The 18449-nt window shown below is 38.9% G+C and overlaps 1 protein-coding gene across 2 annotated transcripts in view; it reads right to left on the reverse strand.

Annotated features, from left to right (window-relative positions):
* The window catches only part of mgat5 (alpha-1,6-mannosylglycoprotein 6-beta-N-acetylglucosaminyltransferase), a 95976-nt gene that overhangs the window by 44430 nt on the left and 33097 nt on the right, over nucleotides 1-18449 (reverse strand). For both annotated transcript variants that reach the window (XM_030156444.1, XM_030156451.1), the window contains 6 exons: nucleotides 12861-12937; nucleotides 10497-10586; nucleotides 8448-8519; nucleotides 5434-5595; nucleotides 3345-3514; nucleotides 273-407 (listed from right to left, as the gene is read on the reverse strand). In XM_030156444.1, coding sequence (XP_030012304.1) covers nucleotides 273-407; nucleotides 3345-3514; nucleotides 5434-5595; nucleotides 8448-8519; nucleotides 10497-10586; nucleotides 12861-12937 — 706 coding nt within the window. The remainder of the gene's footprint in view (nucleotides 1-272; nucleotides 408-3344; nucleotides 3515-5433; nucleotides 5596-8447; nucleotides 8520-10496; nucleotides 10587-12860; nucleotides 12938-18449) is intronic.

Genomic DNA, 18449 nt, shown 5'->3' on the forward strand with positions numbered 1-18449 from the left:
CTGATGAGAGCTCAAAACAAACCGGGAAGGCCTAATCAACAGTCCTCAGTGGAGCAATCGGAGCAAGAATACACACACTGGGTCAAGGCATCATGAACACCAGACACGGCTTCAGCCTTTAGGGAAATTGTGGTGATGCATGATCAGAAAATAGATTCGTTGTCTCATACAGAGCCAGACTACATGAACCCGGTGCCCTTTGCCCATGTGAAAAGAGCTCATAAAGTTCGAAGGCAAGGCACAGTTCTGGAGAAATACTTAAAAATACTTACTGGTAGTGGACCCACGAAGGACCCAGTGTCTTCTTGAACTGAGTGAGACCCACTATGTCAATGTAGATGAGTTCAACCACTTTGTCACCCTGAGTGGGGCAGCTGGACTTGTTCCCCATCACCTTGCGCATTATTCTGGGAGAGAAAAACAAAAAAAAAAACACAAATAAATTCAATTTGACAAATACAGCCTGATGTGACAGAAAAACAGTTGTTGAACCAAATGTGCTGTGATCGTCTTGTGAAAAGGCAGTAGTTAGGCAACATAAACTACAATTAAAGTAACATTTTATGCTCTGAGGAGAGGAGGAAAAAAAGCATGTAGAGGTTTGTTATTTATTATTCAACACTATCAGCGCCTCTTGTCATTTTGAAGATATACTGATATTTACAAACTGCAAAAATAGGCGGCGTACAAGTAAGTAAAATATTCTAAAATGTTCTCTTGAATTAAACAGCGAAATCTCCCAATGTGGCGAGCAAACTGGAATTTTTGTTCAGTGAAGAACCATAAGAACCTACTGGGAGAAAATACTGTGCTTATTACAAGCAACAAAGCCACAGTTATTGCAGTTAGTTACTAGGGGGCGGCTGCTGGTGTGGCTCAGTTGGTAGAGCGGGTTGTTCGATGACTAAAGGGTTGGTGGTTTGAATCCTGGTTCCAACTGTCCACATGTCGAAGTGTCCTTGGGCAAGACACTGAACCCTAAATTGCCTAGCAGTGCCTTACATGAATGAGTGTGTGCATGAATGGGTTTGTGAAGCGCTTTGGGCACCATGAAGGTGTGGAAAAGCGCTATGTAAGTGCAGTCCATTTACCATTTAAATATTATAAATGGCCTCAGTCCTAAAACAAGGAAAACAGTGCTGTTCTTTGACTGGGATATTATGCAAAACATTGCTTTAGTTTCTTACTGATTAAATCCTGGTCAGTATTGGTTACTAAGACAGATATATTTCATTAAAATTACATTACATTTCTCAAGAAAACCATACTTGACAAGATTATCAGTGTTTTTATTTATTTGATTAGATTTTTTTTTTTTAATTAAAACTCATTTACCTGAAACTTTTTTTTTCTCAGCTTCTTTGTAATTGCTTTTTTGCAACATAGAATTCATTTTGCATAGCTACATACTTCAATCTAGTTAAAGTCAGCTTTATTGTCAGTTTTACCATATGTACAGCACATACAGAAGACTGAAACTACATAACTCTAAGGCCCACAGTGCAGCAAGCAACATAGTAAAAAGAATTTAATATAACTATAAACATACAATATAACTATAAACGACAAAGGGCTGAAGAAACAAATAAAACGTAACCAAAACCACCGAACAAAACAAAGTTACAACATAAGGCACATGACAGGCTGAAGGTCAAAGTGACAACAGTGAGCAGTGAAATAAAGTCACCGACATTTTAGTACACATCTAGTAAGATGCAATAATTCTGCTTCCAACTTAAATGCAAGTATCATAAACAAACTTGTGTGATGCCACAAAACAAAGGGAAACTGTCTGGACTGAGGTGGATTAACCAACATTTTCTAAAGCATTTGGAAACTGTGACATTTGGGCAGCAACATCCTGCCTTTTTGAGTATTGGATATAAAAATGATCTCTGCTAAAATGAAGCTGATACCAAGAGATGACAAGGCCAACTTTGGTATATTAACAAACCCACTGCAGAGGAACACAGTTCACACATTCACCATGTTAATTTGTTTTTGCCTTGTGATAGGTTGGACCTGTCCTCATAAAAGACAGCACAGCAGTCAGGTGTAAAGTTAGGGCCAAAGGGCAATCTAATATTACACAGATGACATGGGAGCCACCTTTGTGTCCCCTCTGGGTGATGTTTTATGGTTGGCATAAAAATAAACATAGGTTTCACATAAATGATGCTGTCTCTCCAGGTCTTATTCAAACAGGGTTACATCAGAATGATTTAGTACAAGGCTAAGAAAAATTACAGAAATTAAATTCCTTTGCAAACTATTTCTATCTGACTGCATCATTTAACTGACCTCAGGCATCTGTTATGCAGAAGTCTGGATGCTCAACTATCATTTCATGCTGATTTGCTTTGATAATAAAAAGCAGTAATGCTAAAAAAAAAAAAAAAAAAAACATTTTTGATATGTTTGTTAATCATCTGTCCTTGCTATTTCTGACTCTATAGCAGGATTAGTATAGATACATAGGATCAGCTCAAACTTATATAATCTACTCCATGTAAACTCTCTCTTAATCTTCTGGTATAAAAGATTTAACCTTCAGAGATGGTTGGATCTGTTAAACAAAATATCTCCAGCAGTTCAACTCCCACTGAAAAATGAAAATAGGAAAGCTTCAAGGCAAATATTGAAAAGTTTTCTCATGCTGTGGTGAGTATTTGCAGCCAGATCGATATCTATATTAGTGTTTTCAATCAGCGTATAATAAAGGATGAATGGCATCAGCAGAAATTATTATTACTTGAAGTAGATGCAAGAGGCATTTGTTTTAGTGGAGAAAATAGGGTCAGTGGTATTCATCTCTGCATATAATCCCTCTGGATTTTTTGTTTTCCACACACAGGGTCGGGACCCAAAATGGGTCACAGGGCTGTTTTTATTGGGTACAATAATATATGTGAATGATTTTCCTAAATAAAACAGAAGATGTTCTCTGAAAGAAGATGTTCTCTAAATGCTGACCTCAACAATGGTATATAAAATGTAGAGGACAAGCCTTAAGGCATAACATAAGTGAAGAAACAGCAGAAAAATAATGCAACAAGATGGACATGATGTAAAAGATGCAACTAGATAACAATGTCGTGACAAGATGAACAGCAGAAGAGTAAAGGTTAAAATGAAACATGATGAAAATAATGTAAGGCATTATAGAATAACAGCGTTTTGACAATGGATGAGTCAAATAAAAATGCAGGCAATGACAACTCGTGATATATTCTTGTAAATTTGGTTCCTGAAGAGATGCAGAGAAATAACTTGGAGAACTATAACTCATAATATAAAGCATTAAAAAACAACAATTTGTGATTCACAGCATGCCTGGTACTCACTCTTTCAGTTCAGCGAGGGAGGCAGAGATGCGGACGTCGTGGCCCAGTAGATACAGCGTGGTTATGAGGTCGCTCCACTGGACCAACTCTCCCAACGGGCCACCGCTGAATGCATTCTCTGCAATTTTAAAGCCTGATTCCTTGGTCAACAGCCCCAAGTGCACTAGGATCTGATGAACAAAGAAGAAATAAGGCAAACTAGTGCGACTTCCAACAAGACCTCTCTGATAAATGTAGAAATAAAATGCAATGAAGGACCTGAGGGAGAACAAGACACTTCGTCTTGTTCTGATATTAATGTAGAAAAGAAATGGAGAGTTTTAAATAATATGAATAATTCATGAAATGTGAATTGTAATTCATTATGAGACACCTTGTTGTTTTCAAATTAAAAAGTAAAAAGAAAAAAACTGAAGAGGAAATTGTTGTGCATTTATCATAGTGTAACCATCTTAATAAACTAGCATGAAGACAGTTTCCTCATACAAATGCCATCAGGTGTGCAGTGTGCATGCTGAGAAAAAGGAAAAACTGAATAGTGCAATAGTACAGTGACACACACAGCACGGTCGGTGAGGGGAACACAGTGTACCTCAGCAGGAGAATGAAGTAACAGCAGAATTTGTTTGAGGTGACCGACATATTTTTCATTGTTGACAGCCCGCCCCAGTCCCTCAACACACAATTCAAGGATTAATATGGGGGAATTAATATCCAAAAGAGATTAGCAGCTGAAACAAAGACATGCCTTTGAAACTGTGTGGATTCCGCACAAATGCTCTTTGTTTAATCACACAAGGAATAGGGTAGATTAGATCCAGTATATGGATAGATTGATAGATAGTCTGCTTGTACGCTCTGCTTTGCTAAAGGGATGCTTTGCATCAGCACCAAAGGTATCCTGGGAATGAGAGGTGAATTATTCACAAGGCCTGTGGAAAGTGTGGAGTACATTATTCAATGCTGGGAGCTTCTACCAACTTGGGACACAATGGAATATCCATGTCAGTCTTTCCCCAACGCCATTTTTACCATGAGCAAATGTGGGACGGACTCTGAGTGTGAAGAAGAGTGTGTGGGCGTGTTTATGACTGTGCTGATGTACCTTAGAGCAGTTTTGCTGGTACATGTATTTAAACAGGCAGTGTAGTTAAAAGGAAAAAAAAAACATGTTACAGTTAAATGTCTGGGTTATGTAACATGGAGGAAAACTGTATATCATCCTGCATATTTCAGTTTGTCAACATGCTGAGCAGCTTTAGGTAATTATACTTGCTTGCCTCAGAAAGTTCATTCATTGATTTCAAGGCTACAACTAAAACATCTTATTTTAATACTTCAGTAGACAGTAATGTTTGCCATCACTGAGCAAAATAATCAAAACAAACTTGCAGCATAATTTAATTCAAGTGGTCAGAGAGTAAAGTAGTTTACATGATGATAATTTTTAGTAGGAAAAAGCTGATTTCAGTTTAACTAGGTGAAAAAAGGGACATTAATAATAAATAATTCAAAGTAATGAATAATCATAACAAATAAATCTAGGACTGAATGTCAAAACCAGTGGTAAAAAGCAAGACTTGAGGTACTTTTCCACCCTTTAAGTCAGTTAAGAAGCCTAATAGATACTACTGAAGCCAAGTCCTGCCTGTTGGTGCAAAGCAATCTGTTTATCTCTTTGCTTTCAATCTTAGGAGATTCAAGCCCCTGATAGAAGATTAAGGCCATTCACAGGCCCTTTGAGAGATGGGGACGTAAAAGACTCAATGGCTCGCTTTACCCATTGATTTCTTCTAACTGTAGCTCCGATGTTAAATTCATCCAGTACAAAAGAAAACCAAAAGAATGGTGTACTTTTGTTTCGATGAAATATCTCAACATCATACACAAGATCCAAACATCTTTACAGTTCATGTGGATAAAATAAAGGTAAGTAAACACAGAAGGGGCATAACAGGCACACCTGACTGATGTAAGTAAAAAGTATTGATTGCTAGTAAAATTGCCACAATTATCCCCTTTTGCTTCACTGAGAGCCGTCTCAGTTGATGTCTCCATTGTTAATACTGTACATGTATATCACGCCCACCTTCTTCCTCCGTCGTTTGGCTAGGTTCTGCTTGGCAGCCAGTGAGCGGATGGCGCTGACCCACGGCTCGGCCATGCGTTTGATCCTCAACATCATCCAGCGGAACTCCTCCCGTTGTGACATCACCCGGTAAAGCTCCTCGAAGCTCGTCCGGATCTCCGCCTGAACACACCCATGGAGCGAAAGAGTTTACGCACTCTGAACGCATGCAGTTCAGTACTGACAGTTACTATAATCTGTACACCAGATAAAATGAACAAGCAGCTGTTTATCTAAAGCCTCAGTGGTTTAAATGGATTATCGTGGCATGTTTAGACTGCCACATGTTTGATTATCTTCAGTACTTGTATTTTTTCTTTCTGAAAATATAATATGATATCTTCCTTAAAATTACAATAATGCCTGTGACATTTTACAAACTGACTTTATACAGTTTTTTTAAATCAGACATTTAAACAGACAAAGAAGGAAAAGCACACATGTATTCAGAAGGTTGAAGTTAAATGTATGCTCAAGGATGATGCCTTCACTGTCGACATTTTCATAATTACTACACCTGATGTTCAAATTATTCTGATTCTGCTGAAGCGCCATGAGCAATATAAACATCTGACAACAAATACTACAAGCAGAGGACGAAAAGCACAAAACATGTTCGAGAGCTAAATATCAAAGAAACCTTCAGTATTAGAATAGAGAAAACATTAATTCAGGAATGCGCTGTTTTATGGTGACAGGAACAACAAATACTGATGCCTTCTGAGTGCCAAGACCTCCATGTTATGAGCAAAAGTAGATGATGGCTTTGTCGTCTAAAAGAAGCAAATACATGAGTCACACCTTTAGCGGATGATTTATATGGAGGCTTTTTGGACAAGAAAACACAGGGCATCTAGTTTCCAGAGCGCCAAGTGGAAAAATAATGATAGAATAATGCAAGAAAAAGAAACAACCCACACAAAAATATTTAACTTTACATTGTAATAAGCTTCTGGTTCTGTAATGCAAACAGTCAGCCACAGAATTCACTGCACATGTTGCACTATGACACTTTGCATCATCTACTGAAGTAAAATGTGGAAACACTAAGCATCTGATTAGTCTCCTTAAGGTACTGAAACATCAGAAAGGCTTGAGTCATAATAACATAAAAACCCATTTAGACTTTTCAAGGGCAAACCGAAGTGTGAGAGAAGAGCGGTGAATGACAGAGGGGAGAGCAGACAGAGTCGCTGAGAGTAAAGGAGAAACCACAGTGCTATTACCAGCTGCTAAGGTGGCTGAAACAAGGCTGTTGCAGGGCATTAGCATCCCTCATCGCGACAGGAAATCACTTCGCAGACCGAACCTATTAAAATCTGTGCCTGAATTAAAATCTCGAAAGCCTGTCAAATGGCGTCTCCCCACCACAGAGGGCTCGGTGCCGTTGATGCATCCAGAAAGGGGATGAAGAGTGCTTAATATTGATTCACCCGCAGCAGAGGGAAGGGGATGTGTTTTCGAGCGCTGAAGCTGTGGACTGTGCTCAAGCCTGTCGGCCCAGAGAAGCGCTCTAAGTGGGATTTGAGTGAGCCGCCGCTTTGGCAGGGATAGAAGATCATTATTCCAGATTTGTCCCAAGGTCCCGTCACTCCGGCTTTGGTCTATGAGAACTGCTCAACTCTTTTATGCTATCAAGGCATGCAGGAGTCTAAGCCTGCTCGTTCATTTGTTGCCCCAATTTCAAATGTAGCTCAAAAAACAGCACTGAAAAGGAACATTACAGCTTCTCTTCACTTCTGCTACATTTACATTAGAGGTGGGCATTTGAAGCGGTAATATCACCTAATAATGACTAGGAAATATCGACTAGTTTTCATATATTGGATTGTTAAATAAACAGAGTTGGTGTATGTTTATTTTGTCAGACAACGATTTTTATCACTACAGCACAACAGCTTGGAAATGGCTTAGAGATAGCAGCTGGTTAACATGTAGTCTTCATATGCTGTGATTAAATGTTAATTTCATACTTATTCAGCTGTTTAATGACACTAACAGCGTAAATAACAGCAGCTGTATAGTGAATTCTGGGGGATGAAGACAGTATGCAGTGTAAAAGGCACAATGGGGGACACTGGACAGTGCTGCAGCTCTGAAAGCAGATGTCTGTTACTAAAAATAAGTTGTAAACCTGCCCCCAAAATGTTGCACGCAACTTTAGAAGTTTTCCAGAGTGTTAACAAACTTTAACTAACTTAGGAAGTCTTTAAAACATGATAGTAGCCACAAGGGATTTTTAATAATTAATGGCAACACAGAAATTTGCAAAAATGGCAATTTTAAACAGTACTATGTTAAAACATATGATAGTGTGTATGAAGTGAAGTGTGTTGTGAGCAGCTTTCCACCAGCGGCATGATGTGTCAACACATTGCACAGGGTGACAGAACAGACTGTGGATTTAAAGATGTATGCTAATTTGAGCTAACAGAAACAAATCACTGTCATTGTTCATAGAGTTGTCACACACGCAAGTCACTTAAATATGCACTGACTCAAACCACTAGGACTGCAGTCATACCATTTAAACAAATAATAACCTGACACTTGAGCGCAAACAAGGGAAAGTGTGGCTGAACTAAGGCTACAGTACATACTGATAAAGACTGATAAAACTACAGGTTCTGCCTTATTTGTGTTTTGATCCCAATCCTGAGTAAAAGAAAAATGAAAAATAAAATGGAGGAAGCTATGGGTAACCATTAAAGGACTATTTTACACATGTCCTTCCATTAAGTCTGATTTGGACATTCAAACGTGGTGAAGTGTGATAGCGGCAAAGTATTCACAGGATGAAAAACACTAATTTTTTTTCACATTTTATCTCAGTGAAAAAGTGTGAAGAAGCTCTCTTGGCACAATGAGAACCCTTAAAAATGGCTCGTCTCCAAAAGAAAGGCTGAGGCACTTCAAGTGTCCATTATTGGGTTTTTTTAAGACTCAATAGGAGCTGTTTGTGTTTTTTTTCTCACCTGTCCCCTTCTATCTGTGTCTTCATTCAGGTACTTTGTCCTCCAGGGCAGGCGAGGACACCAGTTCTCCACCTATCACAAAATATCAAATATTTTGCACAAAGCAGACATTTTATTAAACTCACAATCAATGCAAAACAGGAAATAGCATAGACACTCCCATATAGGGACTGTGGGGCACTCCCATGGAAAAAGCATGGGGGACATCATTAGCGAGATAATTTGTTTATTGTAATACACACACACACACACACACACACACACTAACTTTGCAGTCACTGTAGACACCAGACTTTTCATGTATATTACATCTTGATCCTGCCTCAGATTCTCTTCTTTTTATCAAGTACAAATGACAGCAAGTTTATGAAAGAGGAGTGTGTGTCCATGCGTGTGTGTGTGTGTGTGTGTGTGTGCTGTCTATGTCAGCAATAAAACCAGTAAAAACTACTGCACACGTACACATTGTGGTCGTTGAGCCCTGACCTTCTAAAGTTGACATCCATCATCATATGCAGGCCTCTCTGCTTCGGCCCTTCACAAGGTTAATGCGAGGGTCGACAAGTATGAATTATACATAGTAAAGCTTGTGTGCATGTGCGCCATCATCAGACACACTATCACACGACTGCTGCTTCCAAATGGAAATACATGCATGTCACTATGGCAACCGTACGATCACGTGACTTAAGAGTGGAGGCTGGCAGCTGTTAGATTAAAGAGATGGAGACAGAAGATCCATCTGTATGAAATTATTAGTTGTTAAAGGGAATTTCTTGTTTGTGCTTTTTGCTTGGGTGATATTGGTTCGTCCGTTTCGTAAGGACTGCACTGAGGTGAGTAGAGTGAAAGAAAGAAGAGGTTACTCAGCTCCTAATGGATTTTCCTGTTGTCCGTCTCACTTCTATTTCTATACAGAACAGCCTGAGCTTTCTGTGTCCCTTCTTAACTGTGGTGCTTTCTGCCTATATACAATATTCATTACAAGCTACTGACCTTTCAAGAGCTGCAGTCAGAGCTGAAAATTGTACTTTCCTAAAACAAGTAAAATATTCTTCCATTAGGTAGGGTTTTCTAAAGGAGAGTGCCACAACACAATGAAGAGCTCTGCACTAAAAATCGGCACTTGAAGGATAACACATTGGGTACTTTTCTGGTTGAACACTGAGTGCACACTTGAAATTCTAAATCAGAGCAGTATTAATTATTATGATTCATGACATATCTTAATGGGAATAGAGCACAGCCCAGCAGCATTTAAACTACTAACTGCCAACTCTTCACATGATGCAACAACTGAATATCAGACTTGATTTCACTTCCAGGGAAGAAGAAGAAGAAGGACGCTCAATATTAGGAAGCTCAAAGTCAAATATTTCCCATGTTGTGGCAAGTACCTGCAACTTGATCAATGCCAATATCAGTATTCTTCATCATCTCAGATGGTTAGATGAAGTTCTTCCCCATCTGTTTCCATATGCATCTATATGAGCCTAATCAATCTGGCTTAAGGCCTTTGGTCATGTAGACTTGTCCTGCAAAGGTAAAACCCGTAGAATTGAAAGGTCTGAAGAAATACAAGTGTCTATATGTTTAAGCTTGTCAATAATGTATGAGATGCCTCCACAATGGTCTGAGTCCTTTCTGCTGTTTGCCAAGAATGTGTAAAGATGAAGATAGAGCACATTCATGGTACATCATCCCTTGTAAGCTCTTCTCTTGGAGTACCTCGACTCACCCCTTCTTGCTTTCTCACCACTAAATCATCTCTACTTCCTCGCGCATGAACCTTCTCAGCACACTGTAATTTGCTCTCATTAAAAATGAAACTCCTCTACCTTTCTTCGTCTTTGTTCTTATTCTTGTGGCTTCATTCTTACATGATCAGTCGCAGGTTAAAGAAATGTTGTCAGTGTGCTCTGTCTCTGAACCTCCCTTTTCATTAAAATGGCTCGTCTGTGTGCTGCCGCTTCCCTCACACTCACTGAACAGTCTAAGCTTTTTAAGTTCACACTCACACGGGGTAAAATTACACACGTGTGTACTCACCTCGCTGAGGTAGATGAAGAAGGAACAAGTGGATCCATCCACGCCATAGTTGCCATAGCAGGAGTCAGAGCGCCACATCTCCTTCATCCACTGTGGAAGAGGAAAAGGCTAAATTAAATCAGAGCCCTGCATACACACTCTGGCCAAAACACTGCATCCTTTCCCTATGTTGTGCCCTATTGTGAGTAATATCAGTCAAATACATTTTATCAGTGACTGTTGGGCCACTCTACTCAGACACTCACACTCATAGCCAAATAAGTGTCAAGCTTCGCTTTAATAATAATAATGGAGTTCTTTGGTTGAATACAGAAGAATTCTAGATGATGCTGCAATTTGGCAATAACTACGAAATTTATGCAGTGCATGCTTTAATGTCAGAATATATAATACAATGACAAAATGTATTGTGTCTAACTCTTATTGGATGTATTTTATGCCGTAAAAGTCAATGTGGCTACACTGTGACTTGATTGGTATTGGTTTCAATTCTTGGAACCAAAGGATGAAAATGAGATTTACTCTCAAAATTTGCAATTCATTCATCACAACAAATAAGTGAAGTTGTTATTCTACTGGATCACTACTCTTGCAAACAAACCTATCACAGAGTTTGCTGTGATGGAACAGCACATCACGAGTCACATTTTACAGAATAAATAAAAGAGTATGGCACACACAGAGAGACAGGGAGAGAGAGAGAAAGAGAAAGAGAGAGGGGATCAACAGAGAAGCAATGAAGATATTATCAGAGTTTGGATGGTGATGAAAGTGATGATCCCCGGCAGGCAGATTTTTGTGCCACTGTCATAAATGACATGCTGGGTAACATGCAAAGTGGCAGGACTGTTGAGCCAAGATGTGGACTGACAGCTATCCTGCTTAGTTCACAGAGTCTAGACCATCATGCATGCTGACTTACAGCAACCTAAGGGAGCAGCATGCAGTGAAATAGAAGTCAAAGATGTTCATAGAAGCTGGCTAAAATGAAAGTCACTTAGAGAATAAAGAGATGAACACAGGATAGATAAAATGCGTTTTTTAATACCATCTTAGGAGGTCCATAAAGTGTGAAAATGGATTTGTCAAATGTTCCAAACTGTGTGCAGATAGTGAAATCACTGCAGAATGCCTCTTTAATGTCAGTGGGAAAGTAGCAAAGGTTTATGGAAATAAATAGCGCCATTTTAACGAGTACCACTACAATAGAGATGCTCGTGTTTGGAGCAAACTGAGATGAAGACATTTCATCATCTACAAGAAAATACGCTAGAATAGTTTACATAGCACTACATGCTTTATAATGTATTCAACCTAATGAATGCACATTGCATGCTAATCATGTGCACGACGTGTGTGTGCTTGTGCATGTGTAGAGTTTTGGCATCGCCTGGCGCCCTGTTGGAAATGCTGACAGTATCAGTAGAGGATTGGGACTGGCTGAGCAGATGGTGTGTATGATAGGGCCCTATCAGCTCCAGGGAGACCCACACATATACACACACACAGAAAAACTGAGACACTGGACAGAAATTGTGTCTGTGTCCGACTGTGGGTGGGCTTCGATGCAGCCACTTTGACATTAAGGGGAAATTCAACCTGTGGGAAGTTCTGTTTTCCCCCTTGTAGTGGATCGACACAAATAAAATTAAGTTAATACGGAGCGGAACTGGCCTTTTAATTTTTTTTTTTTTTTTTTGACATGTCGTGCCAAGTTTTGTCATCTATTAAGGTTAGGTGACTGGTCTGTAATGGGGGACTTAGCCAAACTGAGAAGTACAAAGCTGAAATAGCATGTTGTTTTTATTCTAGTCGAGAAGAAATTTCTGCCTTCTAAAATGAATATTTAATAATGGCTTCAATGCTTTTACAATTAATGGATACCATAGTTTTAAATGAAATAGGATGATCTCATATTGATTATGTGATTTTCCATTGAAATATACATTATTTAATGTCTTCATTCTGAAGTAAACAAAAAAACCAATCATTAGTAATCACAGCTAACTGTTCTATTAGGTAATATTTTATTAAAATAATCATCTTATTCAGATTTAAATATTTAATCAACTATGTTCCTGTCTGCCTGTAAAATGCTAAACTTAAACTACTGTTTTCAGTTTCAGCAGTGATATACAAGATGCTCATTTCCTTTTTAAAGCCTTTACCCCTCTATGCTGATTTGCACTGTGATGAAGAAGATCATTTGTCAGTCAAACTGTGTGGGTGTGTTGCTACACTTGTGCAGGCAATGCTCTTTATCTCAATCAAACACCCTGCTAAGTTCTTCTTCCAATTAGGTCAAATAACCTATAATAAGTGTTAGAAAGGTTGTGTTTTTATGCATTTCTGTGTGTGGTTCACCTTGAGCTTGCCCTCACAGTGAGGAAAACCTTCCAAAGGCGGCAGCTCACACTTCTCCTGGGCTCCATTTAGAAGGTCTGATGCAAGACACAGAGAAAGAGAGGGTAAAAAATCAATAAGGTCAAGTGAAACAACTCTAACATTCTTTCATTGTCTGTAGGTTTCACAGGATGTATAATCTTCAAACTGGAGACAATGCAGATGGAAACCTTCACATTTCAGGAACATACAAACACGTCTACTCTGCAGTTTACAGCGTCTTTCCTTTTAGAGGTCTGTGGTTTCTCGGCAGGAAAGAAAAAGATTCAATAAGAGAGAGTGTGTCTGTGTGTGTAAAGGAAGTAATTGTGGAAAAATAGTGCCACCACAACTAAGACACAAACATGTATGTAGACAACTATGATAAAACCAGCTTGATGTGAGTGTGTGATCATACACAGATGAAACTGTATTGGACTGAGATGCAGTTACTGTAGCTTGATTGCATTTTTATTCTTCCAGTGCCTTCTTTGTCCACATAAAACATTTCTTAGCTGTACAACCACTATTATTACTGGACTAAAGTGAATCTAAAAACCATCATACAACAATGGCTTCTGTTTCATTTATGTATTATTTTTATTTTCAGGTTGTATGTTGTATATTGCATCTTGTAAAGAACTTTGAACATGCCTCCTTTCAGTACCATTAACACGCTCTAATTAAGACTTTATTTTGAGCATGAATGGAATATCAGCGCCCAAACTCCGCCTGGCCTTTTCAGCATGATCACAGCTTACCAGCTTCTTTAAGTATCAGAGAGAAACTTCCAAATAATATGTGGCGGCCTGCCAAAGTAGCTTGTAAGTAGCTCATAGAAAAACTTCCACCTCCGCCAAGATATAAGGTCATTTGGCTGGTCTGTGGTGTCAATTTTCTGTCCAGTACAATAAACAGACAGGAGGACATTTAGATGACAAAGCATCAGCGATAGTATCTGCTTGATGACTAGACATATCTTTTTGTAGAAAACATTAAAGAAGGGGAACTTCCTCATGTGAACAGGCCTGTGAAATCAATATGATGTAACAAACAAATAGTTAAAGAAGACAAACTAAGACAGCAGAGAATAGGAGAAGTAATATAATAACAGCTCAGGGCCTTGCCAACAACATGACCGGACAGTGATATCAATGAGGATATGACATTTATGTAATGGCAACTTCAGATTTGGACATTACACTCAAATCTAAGCTTTCATGCTTGTCTTAGGCTGAGCTGTACCAACAAGACTTGATTTTCAACCTGATTATAATCATGTTTTAACCATCAAAAACCCAAACACTCACCGGGTACTAAAAGTTTCCACTGATATTCAATGTTTCCTAACTTTTGAACCATTAATCCAATCAAAACATGTAAATAATTCAGGTGAAATATAGTTTCTCTGCTTTTCAGTGGCATCAGATGTGTCTATTCTGATGTTCAGAGGCTCTGGAGTGAACATGAAAACACCATCAACTTCTACAACATTAATTCACCAGTAACACCCATGGAGTTTGACAAATGACAGTGGTTGTAGACATTTTTTTTATGCTGTTTTTAAGTAGATTAACTTTTATGAACATATACATGATCAGAGAATTTAGTAAAAGGACCTGTTAGGATTGACCTGTTTTTCACTGAAAAATGCAAATGCAGGGGATAATATATTAAATGGTGATAAATCACTTAGGAAAGATTAAATTGAAGATTTAATTGAAGTTGCCACAAAAATAGTTGCAGGTCATGCTTAACCAAACATAAAATTGAGTTTAAACTTAACATATTTATCCTCAGTTTATACGCTAGTCTTAATCTAATTCTGTTGTTCCTAAACTTCATTTTGATTCAGTACCAACTTTAAACTTACACTTTATGAAACTGAGCTTCTAAAATGGCAAATTTTCTGAGATGCATTAAGAAAAATAAAGTTTAAAGGACACATTGAACCCGACTAAGATTTACTATTCAGCTGATTTTCTCTCAACACTCTAGTTCACAGAGGAAACTGCTGTGGAACTGAACAGGAAAATTGGACAAACTGTCAAACATGGTTTAAGTGTCTGGCAGTTCCTGCCTGACAGTCTTTTTTACTTATTGTGTTTTTGTCCATTTTTTGTGTTATATTATTCGGATATACTTCTCCATTATTTTGGCTTGCAAGTTTTTCTCAGAGAGAAGGAAATGAGAGCTTTTCTGCTGAGCTATCATGACTAGGCTAACTAGCTAACAGTGCAAGTTTTTGTTAAGGAATGCAGAGAAAGTGAAAGTTAGCAGATTTTTCTGCTTTTTTATACTAAGTTAAGCCATTTTATTTTAATTTGGGTGAGTGGGTATCTCCATATTGACTACACCAATAAACTGTAAAAAAAAAAAAAAAAAAAGGTAAGTAAGGCCACTCCAAAAAAACCTAACTAGTCTGAATCTTTGGTACAGCCCAGCCTTAATACGTGAAAGTGACATTCCAGATGATACATGTTCCTTTTGGACTCTGTGCTGCAGTCTCAGCACTTCAGGTCAGTAATATCATCTTATAAAGTCTTTGAAATGACAGCCAGAGACTGCCCATTACTCTGTGGTCAGGGATGAACATCAGCCAGAAGGATCACCTCTGGCTCCGTAATCTGAACTCCACAACAACGGAAACCGCAAAGATCTGAGAGCAGGGCTAGGTCAGAAAGAGCTGAAAACCTTTTTAATTTCGCCTGTGCGCCTTGACATAAACATCACAGCATAAACCTGCAAGATGGATTCCAGCTGATTGCCTCTACAGAGAGCCAATATCACCATGGGATTAACAATCATGGCTTGCACACACGACAGGCTTCCTCTTCATATAATCATCTTTTGATATCCCCATTCAGAGATGTTAGCGTCATCACCGCTGACCTTTATAGACAGAATATAAATAATGCATAATGGTAGGCTGTGCGGTGAATAGATAAAAGCTTAGAGGCAAACACCAGACCGATGTAATGAGTTTGTGGGAGGTGTTTAGGGAGGAGGCCGTGTGTGTTTATGGAGATGTGTAGAGCCTAATCAGTAGCTCCAGTGCTGGGTCCAGCATCTATCAGGGTGGGGTAAGAATGGAGTACAGTGGAAAAAGCTCCTACATCACTGCTTATCATTGATTTAGTTTATTTGCACTGACAAGCTGCAGCGGCAAAAGGATATTCTCCTGAAAAAATATATTTTTTCTTTGCTCCTCTCTCACCTGAAAACATATTTCACCAACACATTTTTGCACCTCTCTGCAGCGTATATCACGGCAAAATAAGAGATACGAGAAATGTGATGACACGTGTCAGAGTACAAACTAAAAACAACAACAGATGGAAAGCTACAAGATTCTATCCGCTGCGTTAGTCACAACATAGGGAAGGAAAGGGAGGTATATTATATTGACGCGCCATAAAATAATGGGTGTATTACATATGAACACACCCAACAGAGATAAAAATGGAAGCTTTTTATCATTTGTAATCATAAATCTTTATGGCAGAGACTTTACTACTCCCTTATACAAAAGCATATTTGCTGTTGCCAGTTAATTGCATAATCATTGAAGTCCTGGCATGACAATTAAGCTTTGACTAGTCATGGCCTAATGTGTAGTCAACCAGCAATATTTCTGTGATTGCATCATTTGACACAGTGGCAGTGACAGTACACATACAAGCAAAGCACTGATTTATGTTGTTCCTCTTGGTAAACATCAGACACAGGTTGCATGTTCTAGGAAAAAAAAAGATCATTACCATTCCAAAGACGAAAATGGCAAGATTCCTGTTTTTCTGCTCATTTTCCCAAAAATTATCCATTTGTTCCAATACTAGTGGGTTTCCAAAAGCATTCACACTAAGGGAAAATTATTTTTCTTTCTTTCTTTCAACATGGACTCATTGGAAAGCAGTTAAAATTACAGCTCTCAATGCAAAGCTAAAATAAGCAAACTAATCATCAGTTTTAAACTGATCAATTTAGTGTAATTTTCCATACCACATGCCAATCTGCTGATTAATATGAGGAAATGGTGTGGTTAAAGGCCTGTGATCCATTCCTGATTCACAAGGTGAGAACACAATGCTCAAAGGCCTTCTTATTGTTACCAGGAGCAAAGCAATGAACATGAGGATTAAAGCATTTTCATATCTCTAGGTCAAAGACAATCACAACCAAGACCACCCAGTGAGCTGTGAACACGTTACATTTGTTGTGCTTAAACAATCATATCCACGAACACATTCTTGTCATTTTTTTCCCCACGTGCCTTATTGTTTTTATCCCCTTTTGTTTTTACCGCTTTTGTTTCATTGTTCATCCCGCTGTGGCTTTTTTGTTTACCGACAAGCAGCCTAGAAAAACTGGACTTGCCGTTTGTTAGCTGTTAAAGTGGCTGTCCTTTGCTGGATACAACAGCTACAAGCACGGTGCGAGTGTTATCTCATCCATCAGACAGCCAACCAGTCTACCCACCGACCAGCCAATCAAGCGGCCAACCCAGCAGACGGCTTGTCATTCAGCCAGTCAGCCGGCGAGTGCCAAAGCCACCAGGCAAATCTACCCCTAGCTTTAATCAAGCAGAAGAAGCTGCTGCCAAGGAGCAGCTAAATATAGCCCTCTTCATAATCAAAAGCAGAAGCAGTGGTGCTGTTTCAAAGCAACCAATTCATTGTTCACCTTCAAAACAAGGAGGAGGGAAATATCAAAAACAATGGCAGTCTTGTGCACCTACTCAAATTTGCCTTTGTATGCTTTCAGATTGTATTTAAACAAAGCCTAATTGTTTCCATGTGTTGAAGCTGTGCTACACATGGTCAAAGCAACACAACACAGAGGCATATTAACACAAACACCACAGGGGCTACAGTTGACCGGCTAATCGTGATGATGTGAAGCGATAATCTGCACCTCTGTGTGCAAATGTGACGACGCCAGGAACAAAAAAAAAAAAAAACAGGACAGAGTTAAAATGACATGTTTACATTGCACAGCTGGTTAAATAAGAGCAGGCGTTCATCTTTATTTGACTTCAATAAAGACAAAGCGCTTCCAGAAAGTGAAACGCACCCTGTGAAATTTAAATTACACAAGCAAAGTACGCATTAAGCGGTGACTTTAAAATGATATACATGTACTGTACTGCACAGCAAACCGGAGGCAGAAAACAGATGAGATCATTCAAAGTTCCGTGAGATGTCTAAGAGCCTCTCACAGTACTGAGATCACCATTAGCCAGACCCTAGCACACAGTGTTAGCCATCTGATGGGCTTTAAATAGCAGTGCTGAACAATAAGTGATATTACACACACAGGGTTATTTTTCCTTTCCGTCCACTGTATGTGTGTGTGTGTGTGTGTGTGTGTTTGTCCAAGTCCATGAGGTAATGTGACATTTGACAAGTCCAGAATTGGATTGAGCACATCTGGTTTATGTTTCATCTGGTTTATGTTATTCTCACTCTTGTGTACTTCTCTATTCTTTTCGCCCCCATCACTCTCCCCCGCTATTGATTTCAGTCTCGGGTGGACTAAACTAAAAACCTTCCCTCGAATAACAAAAGTAAT

This window comes from Sphaeramia orbicularis, chromosome 2, assembly GCF_902148855.1.
Source record: "Sphaeramia orbicularis chromosome 2, fSphaOr1.1, whole genome shotgun sequence".
Lineage (NCBI taxonomy): Eukaryota > Metazoa > Chordata > Actinopteri > Kurtiformes > Apogonidae > Sphaeramia > Sphaeramia orbicularis.